General features: G+C 30.6%; 1 protein-coding gene across 2 annotated transcripts; it reads right to left on the reverse strand.

Moving 5' to 3' along the window:
• Positions 1 to 50: 50 nt before the first annotated feature.
• On the reverse strand, positions 51 to 13,297 carry LOC149910500 (sodium/hydrogen exchanger 9B1-like). Of its 2 annotated transcripts, XM_090114542.1 has the most exons (11): positions 13,151 to 13,297; positions 10,092 to 10,155; positions 9,705 to 9,832; positions 8,945 to 9,173; positions 8,427 to 8,596; positions 5,962 to 6,176; positions 4,383 to 4,554; positions 2,996 to 3,150; positions 2,305 to 2,463; positions 561 to 753; positions 51 to 187 (listed from the first exon to the last, which is right to left on the reverse strand). In XM_090114542.1, the coding sequence occupies exons 1-11, from the start codon at positions 13,158 to 13,160 to the stop codon at positions 135 to 137; spliced, it is 1,548 nt and encodes a 515-aa protein (XP_089970668.1). In that variant the 5' UTR covers positions 13,161 to 13,297; the 3' UTR covers positions 51 to 134. The 2 variants fall into 2 exon arrangements, with proteins under 2 accessions (XP_089970668.1, XP_089970676.1); XM_090114550.1 differs by lacking the exons at positions 10,092 to 10,155; positions 13,151 to 13,297 and adding an exon at positions 9,911 to 10,009.
• Positions 13,298 to 13,614: the final 317 nt, after the last annotated feature.

The following is a 13,614-nucleotide window of genomic DNA, read 5'->3' on the forward strand; positions in this document are numbered from 1 at the left end:
TTCAGTTCAAGGAATTGTGAAAATTCCAATGAAACGCGGTTCAAGTTTTATATTAATTTTATTATAAGGTAATTTATAATATTTTATTACTATTAAAGCTATATTACATGATCACAAATTATGTAACAAACGAGCTATATTTCTTTTACAGGTTCCGGGTTCGATTTTCTTCTGTAGTGCTTTGGATCTGAAAGAAAAGAAAAAAGAAATGTCAACTGTATAATTTATATGAAGAACATTTAACGACTTATTTTTATTTTAACGATTAAAGACAATACAAGTTTATTTTTTGATAAGAAAATATCTAATAATGAAACACTATTTTTAAATAATGTTCTGTTAGCGACTGAAATAACTCTTGACAAACAGGTGGGATGAAAATTAGCATAAGAATTGCTCGAAAAGAATAGGTAAATGATAATCCTAATTGATGAGTACAATATTTTATAATGCCTCCTGCCTAATTAGGCATTGTATTTTTAATCACAAGATGGATATGACAAAATTTTTAAAATACAAAGAAAGAATGTATGAACCGATAGGAAATTACAATTACTTGCCATGCTCAACATTTTTTGGACTCTCTCTCAATAATAAGGGTCCTAATTTATCAGTCAACAGAAAACCAATTGGAGTTGTTATGATAATAGCCTGTACCACAAGCCGCATGAGATCTTCAGCATACACCAGCTCACCAGTATGAGATCCTTGAGACATCTTTATTGTGCTTATCGTCAGAGGGCAAAGTACAGCCTGTAAATAAGAATACATTTATAAAGGAACAAGGACTACAACGTAATATATCACTAAAACACGCTTTCTTACACATACATTTATGCCCAATTGTGACTGTTTCCCTAGAATTATTTGAACAATCGCAAAAATATGCGAATCCAAATAACGTCAATATTATGATACTAATCTATACCTTACAATACCAATCAAGTAAATGATTACATAGAAATATTTACGTACAGTGTAATCCTACTCAAGTTTAAGAACGTTTTAAATTTTTAATTTCTGTGCCAACTCTTCCAGCAAAAATAACATCTGTATAAACTTTTGTAACTCTTGCTCAGCTACCGTAAAATATGACATAGGCGAATTGCGAGAAATGGAGAGTATTAAAAAAGAAGCGATGCATAAGTATTTTCTCAGTAGCTACTGCCAGTGACATTGATAGATAATCCTCTATTCGTTTATACAATCTTTGGTAAGAGATTAGGCTTCAGTTTAAGCACATACCTACGACAAGCCTACAACATAAGTATATTAAAATTGTTACATTTAGAAAAAAATTTCAGTTTAATTTGCTGGCTGTTCTGAAAATATTTTTATTATATCTTACAATATATATCTTGCATGTATGAAAGAGAAATCTAATAAGTGTTTCAAGGCTTAAGGGCTGGAAGTAGTTGGTGTTCATTATGGTATCGCTAAAGCGAGGTGCTTCTAATTGTAACTAACTTTATATGGCATTTTTATAGCGAGATTTATTAATTAAACTTATAAAGAATTATTTTTATGTTCATTGTTTTTCTAATTAGATACAGAATTCAGAGATTCAAATTAAAAAGTAAACCTACATTAATAATTATAACGAGTTTCTGTGTCTCTGTCGTTCAATGTGTCTAAAGGTAAGCGATCACGGAAAACGTTTGAATATTTATAAGAAGGGAAATAGCTTAATCGTTATCTGACGAAAATGTGTGACTACAATATCCCCAATTTCAGACTTATTAGTTATACGAATTGTTGCAATAATTCTATTTTTTATATAAATCTATCTATACATATAATAAATCTGTAGAAGGGTCAATTCTGTACATTGAAAATATTGAAAAAATAAATAGCAGGGGGTGTTACTGGATCGATACCAAACCCAAATATGTGATTAAAAAAATTTTTGTCTGTCTGTCTGTCTGTCTGTCTGTCTGTATGTGAAGGCATCACGTAAAAACTAACGGTTCGATTTCGATGAAACTTGGTATAATTATACCTTATTATCCTGGGCATAAAATAGGATACTTTTTATCCCGGAAAAATACGTAGAAATAAATAAATCTTAATTTTTCCGCGCGGACGGAGTCGCGGGCGGAAGCTAGTAGAGAATAAAATATTCGGTATTTTTTTTAATAATACTTAGTTTAGTTTTTTTCCTACTGTTATATAAATACATTGCAAAGTTATAATGTACGGCTCGTAAATAATATATAATGTTAAATTATTTTAAGCATATATACATACACGTACCTATAGCTAATCTATCGAGATAAATTAAAAAAAAGTAGAATAAACAATTACCTCAACAACAGATTTGGGTATCCAGGCACAACAAACATACAATTTTTCTTTCAACTTTAAATTCCAACACATAAGGTAAGCAATTAGAAGTCTTATCGTCAGACATAAGAATAAGATTCCTAATCCCACTAGCATCGTTTCTGAAATACTATGATGAATCTGAAAGTAAAAATATACATATTTATATATCTAACTCAAGAGCAATATTAATAAAAATAACTTTTCTAAGACGTCGATACTATTTTTCACAGAGTGGATTACATTTATACAATAGAATTTAAGCTTTTAAGCATTCTAAGCTCTATCTGAGACTGTAACCAGCAATTTTTCATTCTGTTCCATGCTATATCATTGTTAATGGTGGTTTCGTTTGAGGCTTCTGCAGCTATACGTCTGATCAATGAACATCTCTGCGATACTACGTTTTTCAAAAATAGGGAATATTAAACAATATAGAACATAGATATTAAATTCAGCTTTATTCGATCTTCACACATCAAAATGATGATATTTCGAAGTATAAAAAGCTTCTCGGTTAGGTACATGTTATATGAACGTGTCCTATAAGGTTAAAATCATTATGACCACCCAATTTGAATGGTTAGAATTAATCCAAACTAGCGAACCCTTTACTGTGTAGGGTTCGATACACATTTCTATTTATAGTGCTATTGTAAATAATTTTGCTTACCACGAAAAATGTCCCTGTATACGCAAAGACGAGAGGCTCCAAACCTGACCACAAAATTCTATAGACGGTCGCAGCTGGGTTTTGATTAAGTTTCCATCCTTTTTTAACCCAATGCGAAGCTGCCGTAGCATTACACGCCAACACTGCTACCCCACCTTATGAAGAAAGGAAAATAACGATATATATGAGAAATGGTAAATAAAACATTTTATAATATACATTTTTCTTAGGACACTTTTTTGACAGTCGGAAATTGGGCTGCTATTTGTATTTAGGATATTGTTATGTTCCTTGCATTATAAAGATATTACCTTATTGAATATTAAAGTTGTGTGCTATCTATAAGCAAGTTGTGATTTATACTAACATTTGAAATATCTTTAAACTCAAAAGAAACAAATAAGTATCTAAAATAGTAAATTATGGGACTTCTAAGAACCAAAAAAATCTTCAGTATAATTTTACTGCTATAGAATTTTATGTACAAATGATAAATATATCACTTTAGAATCAATAAAGTTTTATCTCAAATTATCTGAAATATAAGTAACTAGGCAATAAAATATCAAAATTTATTCGGTTTAGGTGTCTCAATGTTTATTTAACTCTATTATCGTTGTCATTATTTCGAGACTGCATTGCCATAGGTATTATTTGCGTTTATTGAACGCAAATAACGGTGGATAATGATAGGTATATATTAAAATTATTAGTTATAAATGCACTGTTTGTTATACATAATACATATAACTATTAAGTTAAATTTCACAGGTAGTTACATACAAAAATCATGGTTTAAAGTTTGTAAAGGACATTAATTGATAAGTACATAAAAATGGTTCTATGCGTTATTAAAAGAGGTAAATAACAAAGTCCTTTATGATTTTACTAGGTAACTCAAAATTCAACGTATAGGACGTTGAATTTTGAGTTGAAAAAAAAGTTGAAATAAATGAAATGTAAGTTACCATACTAACGTTGACAATTCTTTTATATTTTTTATATTTAATTTGAAAGAGTAGATTTAACTGTTCACATTGCACGTGGGAATAAAAATTAAAATGTTCTTTTTATGAGCTGTGAACTTAACTTAATTTTAAGTTGTTTCACAAAAAACCTTATTTTAAATCTGGAAAACTGTATTTTAAATGTAATAAGGTATATTGATACATTATACTAAATGGTCAGCGACAGGTGCCAATTACTATAACCAACGACCATAACTCATTCAAAGAATGGATTTCCAAACATACACTGGTTAATTAGTTTACGTTGTTACAGAGCCTCGATTCAATTAAGCCATCAATAAATTATTATTATAATCCTCAATGTATGTCCAATTTCTGTATAGTATAGAACGAAACATGTTTATTAATTAGGGATTTACCAGTGCCGCCCCATCCTATGGCCCCTGTGAAATAGTTCCCGAAAAAGCCCCCGATTAGTACGAACAGTACACGTAGTTCGGTAACATAATAATCCCGGGAATCGGGCACCAATTTGGCGAGCGTGCCCCACACGATGCCCAGCGCTGCCCCGACGAACAAAGTCAGACCCGCCTGCAAGAACAAAACATGCCGTTACTTCACAAACTTTCTTAATTTCACCTCCGAATGTGAAATTGAAATTAAATCCCGTCGAACAAGGAACTTCATCTGCAATGAATTTACTAAAAGGGTTAAACTTTGTTATTAATAAAATGAAATTGAGCAAAGCACGACCTAACCTAATTACTCGGACTGAGTTCTTTACGTTATGGATATAGTTACAATTTAGAGGCATAACTTTTAAAAAATGTTTTCCCTCGTTAAACGTGGATAACGGCGTATATAATTAGTAAGTAAACTAATTGATTCACTGAATTTAAAGTTATTGAGGTCACCGATTTACATGTATCGCTCGTTTACAATGTAAATCAGATCCCGAAACTTATAATTGTTAAACTATAGCATTCTGAACGTAAATAGGAGGGTTTATGGTATTTAGATCGGATCTCTACTTATTGAGAGAATTAACTTACTCTCTCTAAATAATTGCACGCAATTTATTTGATTCTCAATTATTTTTATAGGTCGGCCTGAGTATCGGGAATGCATATACATTACACCAATTCATTACTCCGCAACACACTCATTACTCATTAGTATTACAGAACATGAAATTCTCGGCCAGCGTGTTAATATTTTATTCCTATAGATATATCTTATATTATTGCAATTATTTAAAATGAAACTATTATTAACATTCTCGGTCTTGTTAATTATTTATTCATAGAGGTAAATCTTATATCATTGCAATTATTTCAAATGTAATGATACTATTATTAGCAGCCTCAAATGCCTCACTCCTAATTATTATCATTAGGTATATATTGCTTTTATCTATAGTGCTTAAAATACAAATTCAAACTTTGCAGGTTGCACTTTCTAGGAGAACATCTTGACATATTCTTAGCTTCTTCTTGAAGTAAAATGAATCGAAGTTGGATTGTCAGAACCTTTTAGGATTTAAACAAGCTTTCAAAGTAAAGCGGATGTCTTACAAAGACAACATTCTAGTGTTCCTTCTTTATTATCGCACAAAAAAATTAAGTTTATTTCGGAGAAAATAAAAATCCACTAACAAATCTGATTGACAAAAAAAATAGTGTCGTAAAATAAAAGGTTTTTATTTAATAAATAGGCACAGCAGTGCAGTCAAAAAAATATTGGGACCGCACAGTCGACATGTTTTTCTTTTTTATTAGTTAGTCTCCATCGAATGAACGAAAAATTTTAGATGAAAAATTTGCGGAGTCAAATTAATGGCACTCAAGATAGATACTGTAAGGACATACTTTAAATAATAAACTAATCTAAATACTAAATAGTATCTAGAAAATCATGTCGTATCTCTACGTAACCTATATATTGTTATAATTAATCAAGCAAACTAAAAATTGCAAGAAAAGTGCTGAAAATACCCACCTTAACTAATCTATACACGTCACTATCCTCATGAGTGAACATATACGTATATGTGATACCGTACACTCCAACACTGAGGGCGGTATCGAGACCTCCGGCGGTACAAATGAGTTGTGGCCATTCCACAGCACCTTTTGCGAGCTTCCCGTGTTTGATTACAGACGGCATTGTCACTGGACACGACACAGAAGCATACATTGACCCTAGAAGTATACCTGAAAATAGTAAGCTACATGTTTATAAGAAGAAATCAGTACACTAGTTTGTGCAACAATGCGAATTATCCGTCTTGTGCGTGATATATTTCAAATATGGAATAAATACAAATTGTACCTTTTCAATGTTTAAATACAAAAAACTCTAATTTTTAAAGATCAATCAATGTTTTACATGACCTTCTCAAAAGTATGACATCTCATTAGAAATTAATCGAATTTATTAAATAGACTGCTTCGGTACTAAATATGAATTAATCATGAAGTATTCAGAAATCTCTTTGAAATTAAATTGTTTCTCTTAATAATTATTATTTCAGTTCAATAACCTTTCCGAAGTTATGCCGAGAGATTTAATATAAAATTGAGATATTCCGTTTTTTTTTTAATTGACTGTGAATATAAAATTAAACCGTATTAACTCTCCTCTTAAAAAAGTAATTTGTGAATATTTTAACGTAGATACCAAAAACATGCAAAATTATTTTGCACTAATTTGTGTGGTTTTTAAATTCCTTCTGTATTTTTATTTATCCCATTTTACGAATTTGATACAAAAATAATATATATTTTGTGATCGCATGATCTTATTATACTACGTTATTTATACTTATAAGCACCATAAGTATCATAACGGGTTTGTGTCACATTTACGTGAAATGTATGCTGAATTTATACACGGCATGTGATTATTGGAATTCTTCTTCTAAGGTGAGCCAGCTTGCAGGCGGTCTTTAGCGTGGATGCATCAAGCCGCGAATTTCAGGTGAATACGAAAGAGTCCGCGTCGCGCTACTTCGTCGTGCTTTAGTAAAACTACCTCATGCGATAAAAATGCATTCAACGAGCTTGCAATACAAATTCTACAGCGGAGCTTATTGAATTGGCCCATACCATAGGTATATCACACTCTATTGTAGAGAGGCGTGAGAATTTTTATTATTCGTTTCCCGCAATATCGACGTGTGAATAAAGTGATTTTGAAAACTCTTGGATTTACGATTCATAGTTACGAGCTCGGCGCGAATTTGCTTGCTTTTGAATTTTGTTTTTATATCGTATAACTTTAATGAAAACGTTTGATCATAGAATGGGTGCTGAGAGAATTCTAAAATACTCAGCGAAGCAGTTTACGTACCAGGTACCTATAACTTACGATTTTTTATATTGGTTAAATGTGCAATGAGCATAATATTTATTTTATTAGCTTTAATTTAAAAAATTCAAAGTAAAGACACGATGTTTTTGTAAATGATTTATCAAACACTTGACCATAAACCTAAAATATACAGGGTGTCCCACTATTGGTATAGGTACTGAGCGCGAAGGGACTTATAGTTTTGCATACACTGAACACGTAAAAAATACTTAAACAACAACATTACGTCAAAAATTGTTTGCTAAATTTTTCCTGAAAATCCATCTTTTCTTCTCTAATAAACATAATCTTAAAAAATAGCTCACGTGCGGATGGCAAAGTTGGTCGGGTTGCTTGTTAAGAGTGTACACTGTATACTTTTAAGAATTCATCTATTTGAAAAAAAAATGCGTCTGGAGTTTTATAAGCATTTTTTACAAACTCAGCGTATGTAAAATAACCTCCTTTGAGCTTAGTATACCAACAGTGGGACACCCTGTATAGTAAGTAGTTAGGTACAGTGCAGTGTACAAACATTGTTAAACAACTACCAGTAGATGTCAACAATAAACTTAGTGATGAAGCGAGGTTAAAACCGATTTGGTGCTATGCACCGCCGATTGTCAAAATTTAAACAAAATAATATAGCCAGTGGCCGTAGCTCAAACCGTTTTAAATTTTTATTTATTTTGAACATTCCATTGTGGACTGCAATGGTCCTTAACGTGCGCTAAATAATTGAAAATCTGTAAAATGTTAGCACACTACATTTATCTTTGAGTGCACGCAATAAAGCGAATAAAACATTGCGATAGATTGTGTTTCAAATGAGTTTTGTTTGCAATTGTACAACTACTAAATATTAGTTACATACTCGTAGCTGCACAATGCCGATTGTATATTGTCATTATATGCATCCGTATCGGTCTGTGATAAAGCTTTGTGTTCCGTCTTTGAATGAAAAGTTCATTTCGAATATGAAATTATTATTCAGTTCTCTGATAAGCGTTATTTTCACACAACATTTACATACTAATGGAACATTTTGGAAAATTGCATGCATGCATTGTTTGAGAGAAAGAATTTTATATAGTACAACATAATATACGAACCCCACAACCAAGGGAAGCCAAGAAAGTAATGTACACATACAGTAAGAACCACCACCTCCGTAGTCCAAGGAACAGTCCCCAAAAGTATGATTTGACGCCAATTTCTTTTCATATAATTGACGTTCCAAGCTAGAGATCCTTTGCCTAATATAATAACCGGATAGATTTTCCTGGTATAGAGAAGAGATAAAACATATATTATGTAGGATAATTTAACATATTATCATCCTAGTAATGGGGAAGAGTGTACTACCCCTCCTCATTTTCAAAATTTGCAACAAATAACCTTACGTAAAAAACATTCATATTAATAATTGACTCATATGTATTTTACTTAATATAAAGCAAATCTTCTAAAATATATATTATGTACTTTAATACCTATACATAATCTTTTCAATATTTTCAATAATAATAAATGTTTTTATATAATTAAGCTAAACATGTTCATACAATAACAACATACAAGATATTAGTAAAAAATTAAGTTCTTCACAAAGCCCAAGGGTTTTGATTACCTCAGAAAAACATCGATATCTGCATGGTGTCGCATGTCCAGGAAACCAATATGCCTCGCGATAATACCCGTAAAGAGAGCAGCGAGCAGTGGAGGTAAGGTTGTGATCTCTTGAAACACTTGACCACTAGCCCATGCCACGACGCCAACGACAGCAATCCGAAACCAGTTGCCGTTCACACCCCAACCATCGCCCCAAACGCTCCATAATGTACCCCAGACACACAATCCTAACAACAATCAAATTCATTATAACATGAGTGACAAACTATTCGTAGGTGACAGCATTACGTCTTCGATATCTTGTTGTGGTTAATTAATAATTAATTTGGCATCGCATCTTCAATTTACTTTGCAAAAATGTTTGAGATAATACAAACTACATATCTATAGGAAAAATAAGGCCTTGGCAGTCATGAAGCTTCAAAATTTGATGCGCTTTACATGAATTGCAGTGGGGACTTTTGATTTGTTTTTAGGGACAATTTTTACATTAATTTAAGTGAATTGCCACAATTTAATTTCTGAATGTTATGCTACCTCGTAGCTAGGTAGATATAAAATATTATCAGGGTCCAATATAAACTATAATATGACATTAACATTGTTGGAATTTTTTGCAAAAAATGCTTTAATAAGTTTCATGAAGTTAAAAAATGTTATTTGAATGGTACATGTTTTTAAATAGTACAATTAAATCAGATAATAAGTGAGAGTCAAGTTTTGAATTGGAAACGTATTGTGAAACCTTTTTAGCTTACCTATTATGAACAGAGTAATATAATGTACAATAGCCGGCGTCGCGCTTTTTAACCATGTTTTTTTCTTGACACGTTCTTCCTCTTTATCAATATTGTCGATATTGATCGTAGGAATCACGTTCGAAGGCCTGCAATATTATTATAATGTTAGAGCACTATTTCGTTACAATTATTTATTATATTCAGCAGGAAAACTAATATCTCACGGAGTGTCACGTATCATATTATCGTCCTGAACGCTACTAGCGTTTCTGGCTAATAGATTGTCGTGTTCGTTCATGAGTTTGATTTATTATTATAAGACAAACTTCAACAATTAACGGTCTTATAAAGATATGAGTAGAATCATTCTAAATTTAGTTGGTAAACAGTGATGTACTTACTCACGTTTTCACTTCCTCCTCTCTTATAAAGTATACATCACTGTCGATGACTGTAAACATCTGCCTATCTGTAATAGGTAAGCCTCACTGCTTAATTTATCAAGGCGATATTTTATGCACAAATAATATGTATTCTATTTAGTTACAAAGAACGGTTTATTGATGTGTAGATAAGAGAACAGATATTGCATGATCGTAGCGCATGCACAATCAATCTGTTCATTTAAAAATAATGTTTAAATGTTAAGTGCTCTTGCGTGCACGCAGATTGAACTTATTTGAAGAATGTTTTAATAATTATAATTAAATTATGGCAATAAAACTGGGCATCAGCAATTTTCGATAAGATCGAAAATATTGCGGCGGTACGCAATTTCTGTAAATTTCTTCCTCCTTCTTTGCAATAGCAAAGAAGGAGGAAGAAATTTTTGAAATATTTGTTTCATAAAAATTTAAACTTGAATGTTTGGGATATATACTTAATATAATACATAAAAAATCGTAAAGTGGAACAAGAACGACTATTGCCTTATAGGATCGAGACCTTGACTATCCAGGATGGTCACGAACCAACGAAGTTGAATTACTACTTCGTAATTTTGAAATTTCATTGCATGAGGCACATATTGCATATGTTTATAAGTTTATGTACTTATTATTCTTATAAGTCAAAAACCATATATCTGACAAGATTCATATTGCACAGTTTTTACCAGTTTTTACCGTAGGTATACCATTTTATTTGTTACGGCGAATATAAAATACGTTTGTGTGTCAATTACATTCCATTTAAGGCAAAGCATAAAGTTTAATTTTATAAAAAAAAATATCTTTTTGCCAGTTTTGGGATAAATATAAATGTTTTAATCCTGGTTAAGAAATTAAGTAGGTATCTTTTATATCTAATACATACAATCAAATTAATAATGACACGTCACATGATATAGGATTAAAACAAGACTATTAATTTATAAACTCTACCAAAACTCTACCTAATTATTTAGCGGAAATCAGAATCAGTATTCTTAATCCGTCTATATATATATATATATATATATATATATATATATATATATATATATATATTTAGATATAATAATAATAGTTACCTGAGCATTCGCATTCTTTACTAGTAAGTGTAATATTATACTGATCATTTGAGAGGATGATGATCATTTGATTCTTTTATCTTTTACTAGCTTCAGCACGCGGATTTCATTTCGTAATTCTAATTTTCGAAGCATTTCGATGCATAATAATATGTGCTCTACATGTGTATTTTTAAATGCAAATCATAGGTACCTACCTCATACCTACCTCTACTATTTATAGTTCCATAGTTTCTGCTTTACTAATGTTTATAGAATTGATGATAAATAATATAATAATAGACAAATAATATTGAAGCTAATAAAAACAATTTTCTAAAGATTGGACACTGCATTCATGAACAACAAATGCATGCGAAGCTTTCACTTATTTTCGATTAATATGAGTTTCATATTAATCGAAAATAAGTGAAAGTTATTATTATCAACTGTATTATACAATATAAATTGTAGAGGTACCTTATCTTTATCAAAAATGTGGTTAACTTGGGAAAGTTGTTTTTTTTTCATGATTTATGAAAACATTGGTATTTTTAAATATTTAAATAAGATTATTGAAGGCTTTTTATATATCATATTTTTTATATCATATTATCAGCTTCATATAAAAACAATGTTTAATTAAAATCTGTCACAGTTCAGAATTCCAAATACACCTCAACGTTTTTTTTAATTTAAAATTACTTCTCAATCTCAAACATTATTTACAAAAAGATTTGGCAAAACAAGGTGAAGTTAAATAGGTCAAGTGAACCTTAGTAATAAATTATTCAATATTACCTCTAAAACCATTCTTAAAACATTGTCATTATATCCGCATTATTCGTCAGCTGACTTATTACGTGAAATACAAATTTTAGTATAAAATAAACAAAAATATTTGAAGATTAAATGCGATCATGTGAAATAAAAATTCTCTTGTGATTTAAGAATAAGCCTTATTTACGACAAGAACAATATTTAATTCATTTGTGACATGAATAAATAATAAATAATCTTCCTATCAATCCTATCTCAATTTTTAAAAATGAGTCAGACACAATTTTATCGTTTTGTACGTTAAATATTACATACAATACGTATATACATTATAGACTAAAGAAAGTCTATGTTTTCTGATAATTATATAACATGATCTTCACCATTATCTCTTCCTTTTCAAAATTTACATTGAACTGTTACACGGTTGGCAACAGACAAATGTAATTTTAACAGAACTCTTGTCTTAAAAAAATTAAAATACAAAGATAATCAATTAACAATGACCTAGAGGGAATTTACGAGAAGAATGTAATTACACCAAAATAAACTTATCAATTTATACGTGTTTACATATTACCTTAAGAACCGGTTAAAGGTAACTAGGCCTCAACTCCGGTGTCTGCACTGGCAATCGAGCAAATGCTGTTGGTTGCATTATACTTCACATAAATTAACACATTCAAGTTTTTGCCGTATTTTGAAATGATATTAATAGAATAGGAATATAAATAGATTAAAATTCTAGCATTCATTTAAGGTCCTAAAATTCTTAACCTAATATATTATTAATCTAATACCTATAGGTACTATGTTCTCACGTATTGCAATATGTATTTATTATATTTTAAATTGAATATATGACCTATTAATATAATAAAGTTATAAGCAATTGTTTTATAGAATATGTTTTAATTGATTTAAAGATTTTTTATTCTAAAATGATCAATCCATAGCGGGCTAACAAAAATTTGTAAAAATATCTACCAGGGCAGAGTCGTATAGAACAGTTAGTTAAACATAAATGAAAAATTCAGTAAATGCAATATTGGAATGCTTGGAAAAAGACATTGCTTGGATGTGCTTGGAAAAAGTTCTGAATCTTGGAAAAATGAATTTCTCATTCACAATAATTATAGAATTTTTAAATTAACATACTATTGTTTAAAAAAATGGAATTAACAATTTTACTTACTTTCCTTCATTCCCACGTTAAAATTGTTTTAGTAACTAAATTTTTATTTGCATAGACACTATCACTTTTTGACAATATATTCACAGACTGACCAAAGCCTGCGCCCGCGCAAGTACGTTTACATCGGCCGGCGTATATGGTGTCGACGGCGACGTCACAGGCCGAATCAATAAATAAGTAATTTTCATTTCGCCGCTAAGGTTATTAACTGCCTTCAAGAAAGATTAAGCAGTTGACGCTTGACTAAGCCAGTTTTTGTACCCAAAATCCAAGTCTCTCGGAGGCAGCTATAGATCAAATACGTTCTGACCCAGTTACTGTATTGAAATACTTTTATGAGTTACTTTGGTTTATTGGCTCAACCATTTTTATTATTATGTCTTTAGGAAAAATTTCCTGTTAAAGTATAAGAACAAAAGAAGGAATGTATTGTCAATTTCTTCAACTGTAAGTAGATACTAAAT

The sequence above is a fragment of the Colias eurytheme genome, chromosome 2 (assembly GCF_061535395.1).
Source record: "Colias eurytheme isolate Ceu_HAF_F1 chromosome 2, ilColEury1 Martin Lab GWU primary, whole genome shotgun sequence".
Taxonomy (NCBI): Eukaryota; Metazoa; Arthropoda; class Insecta; order Lepidoptera; family Pieridae; genus Colias; species Colias eurytheme.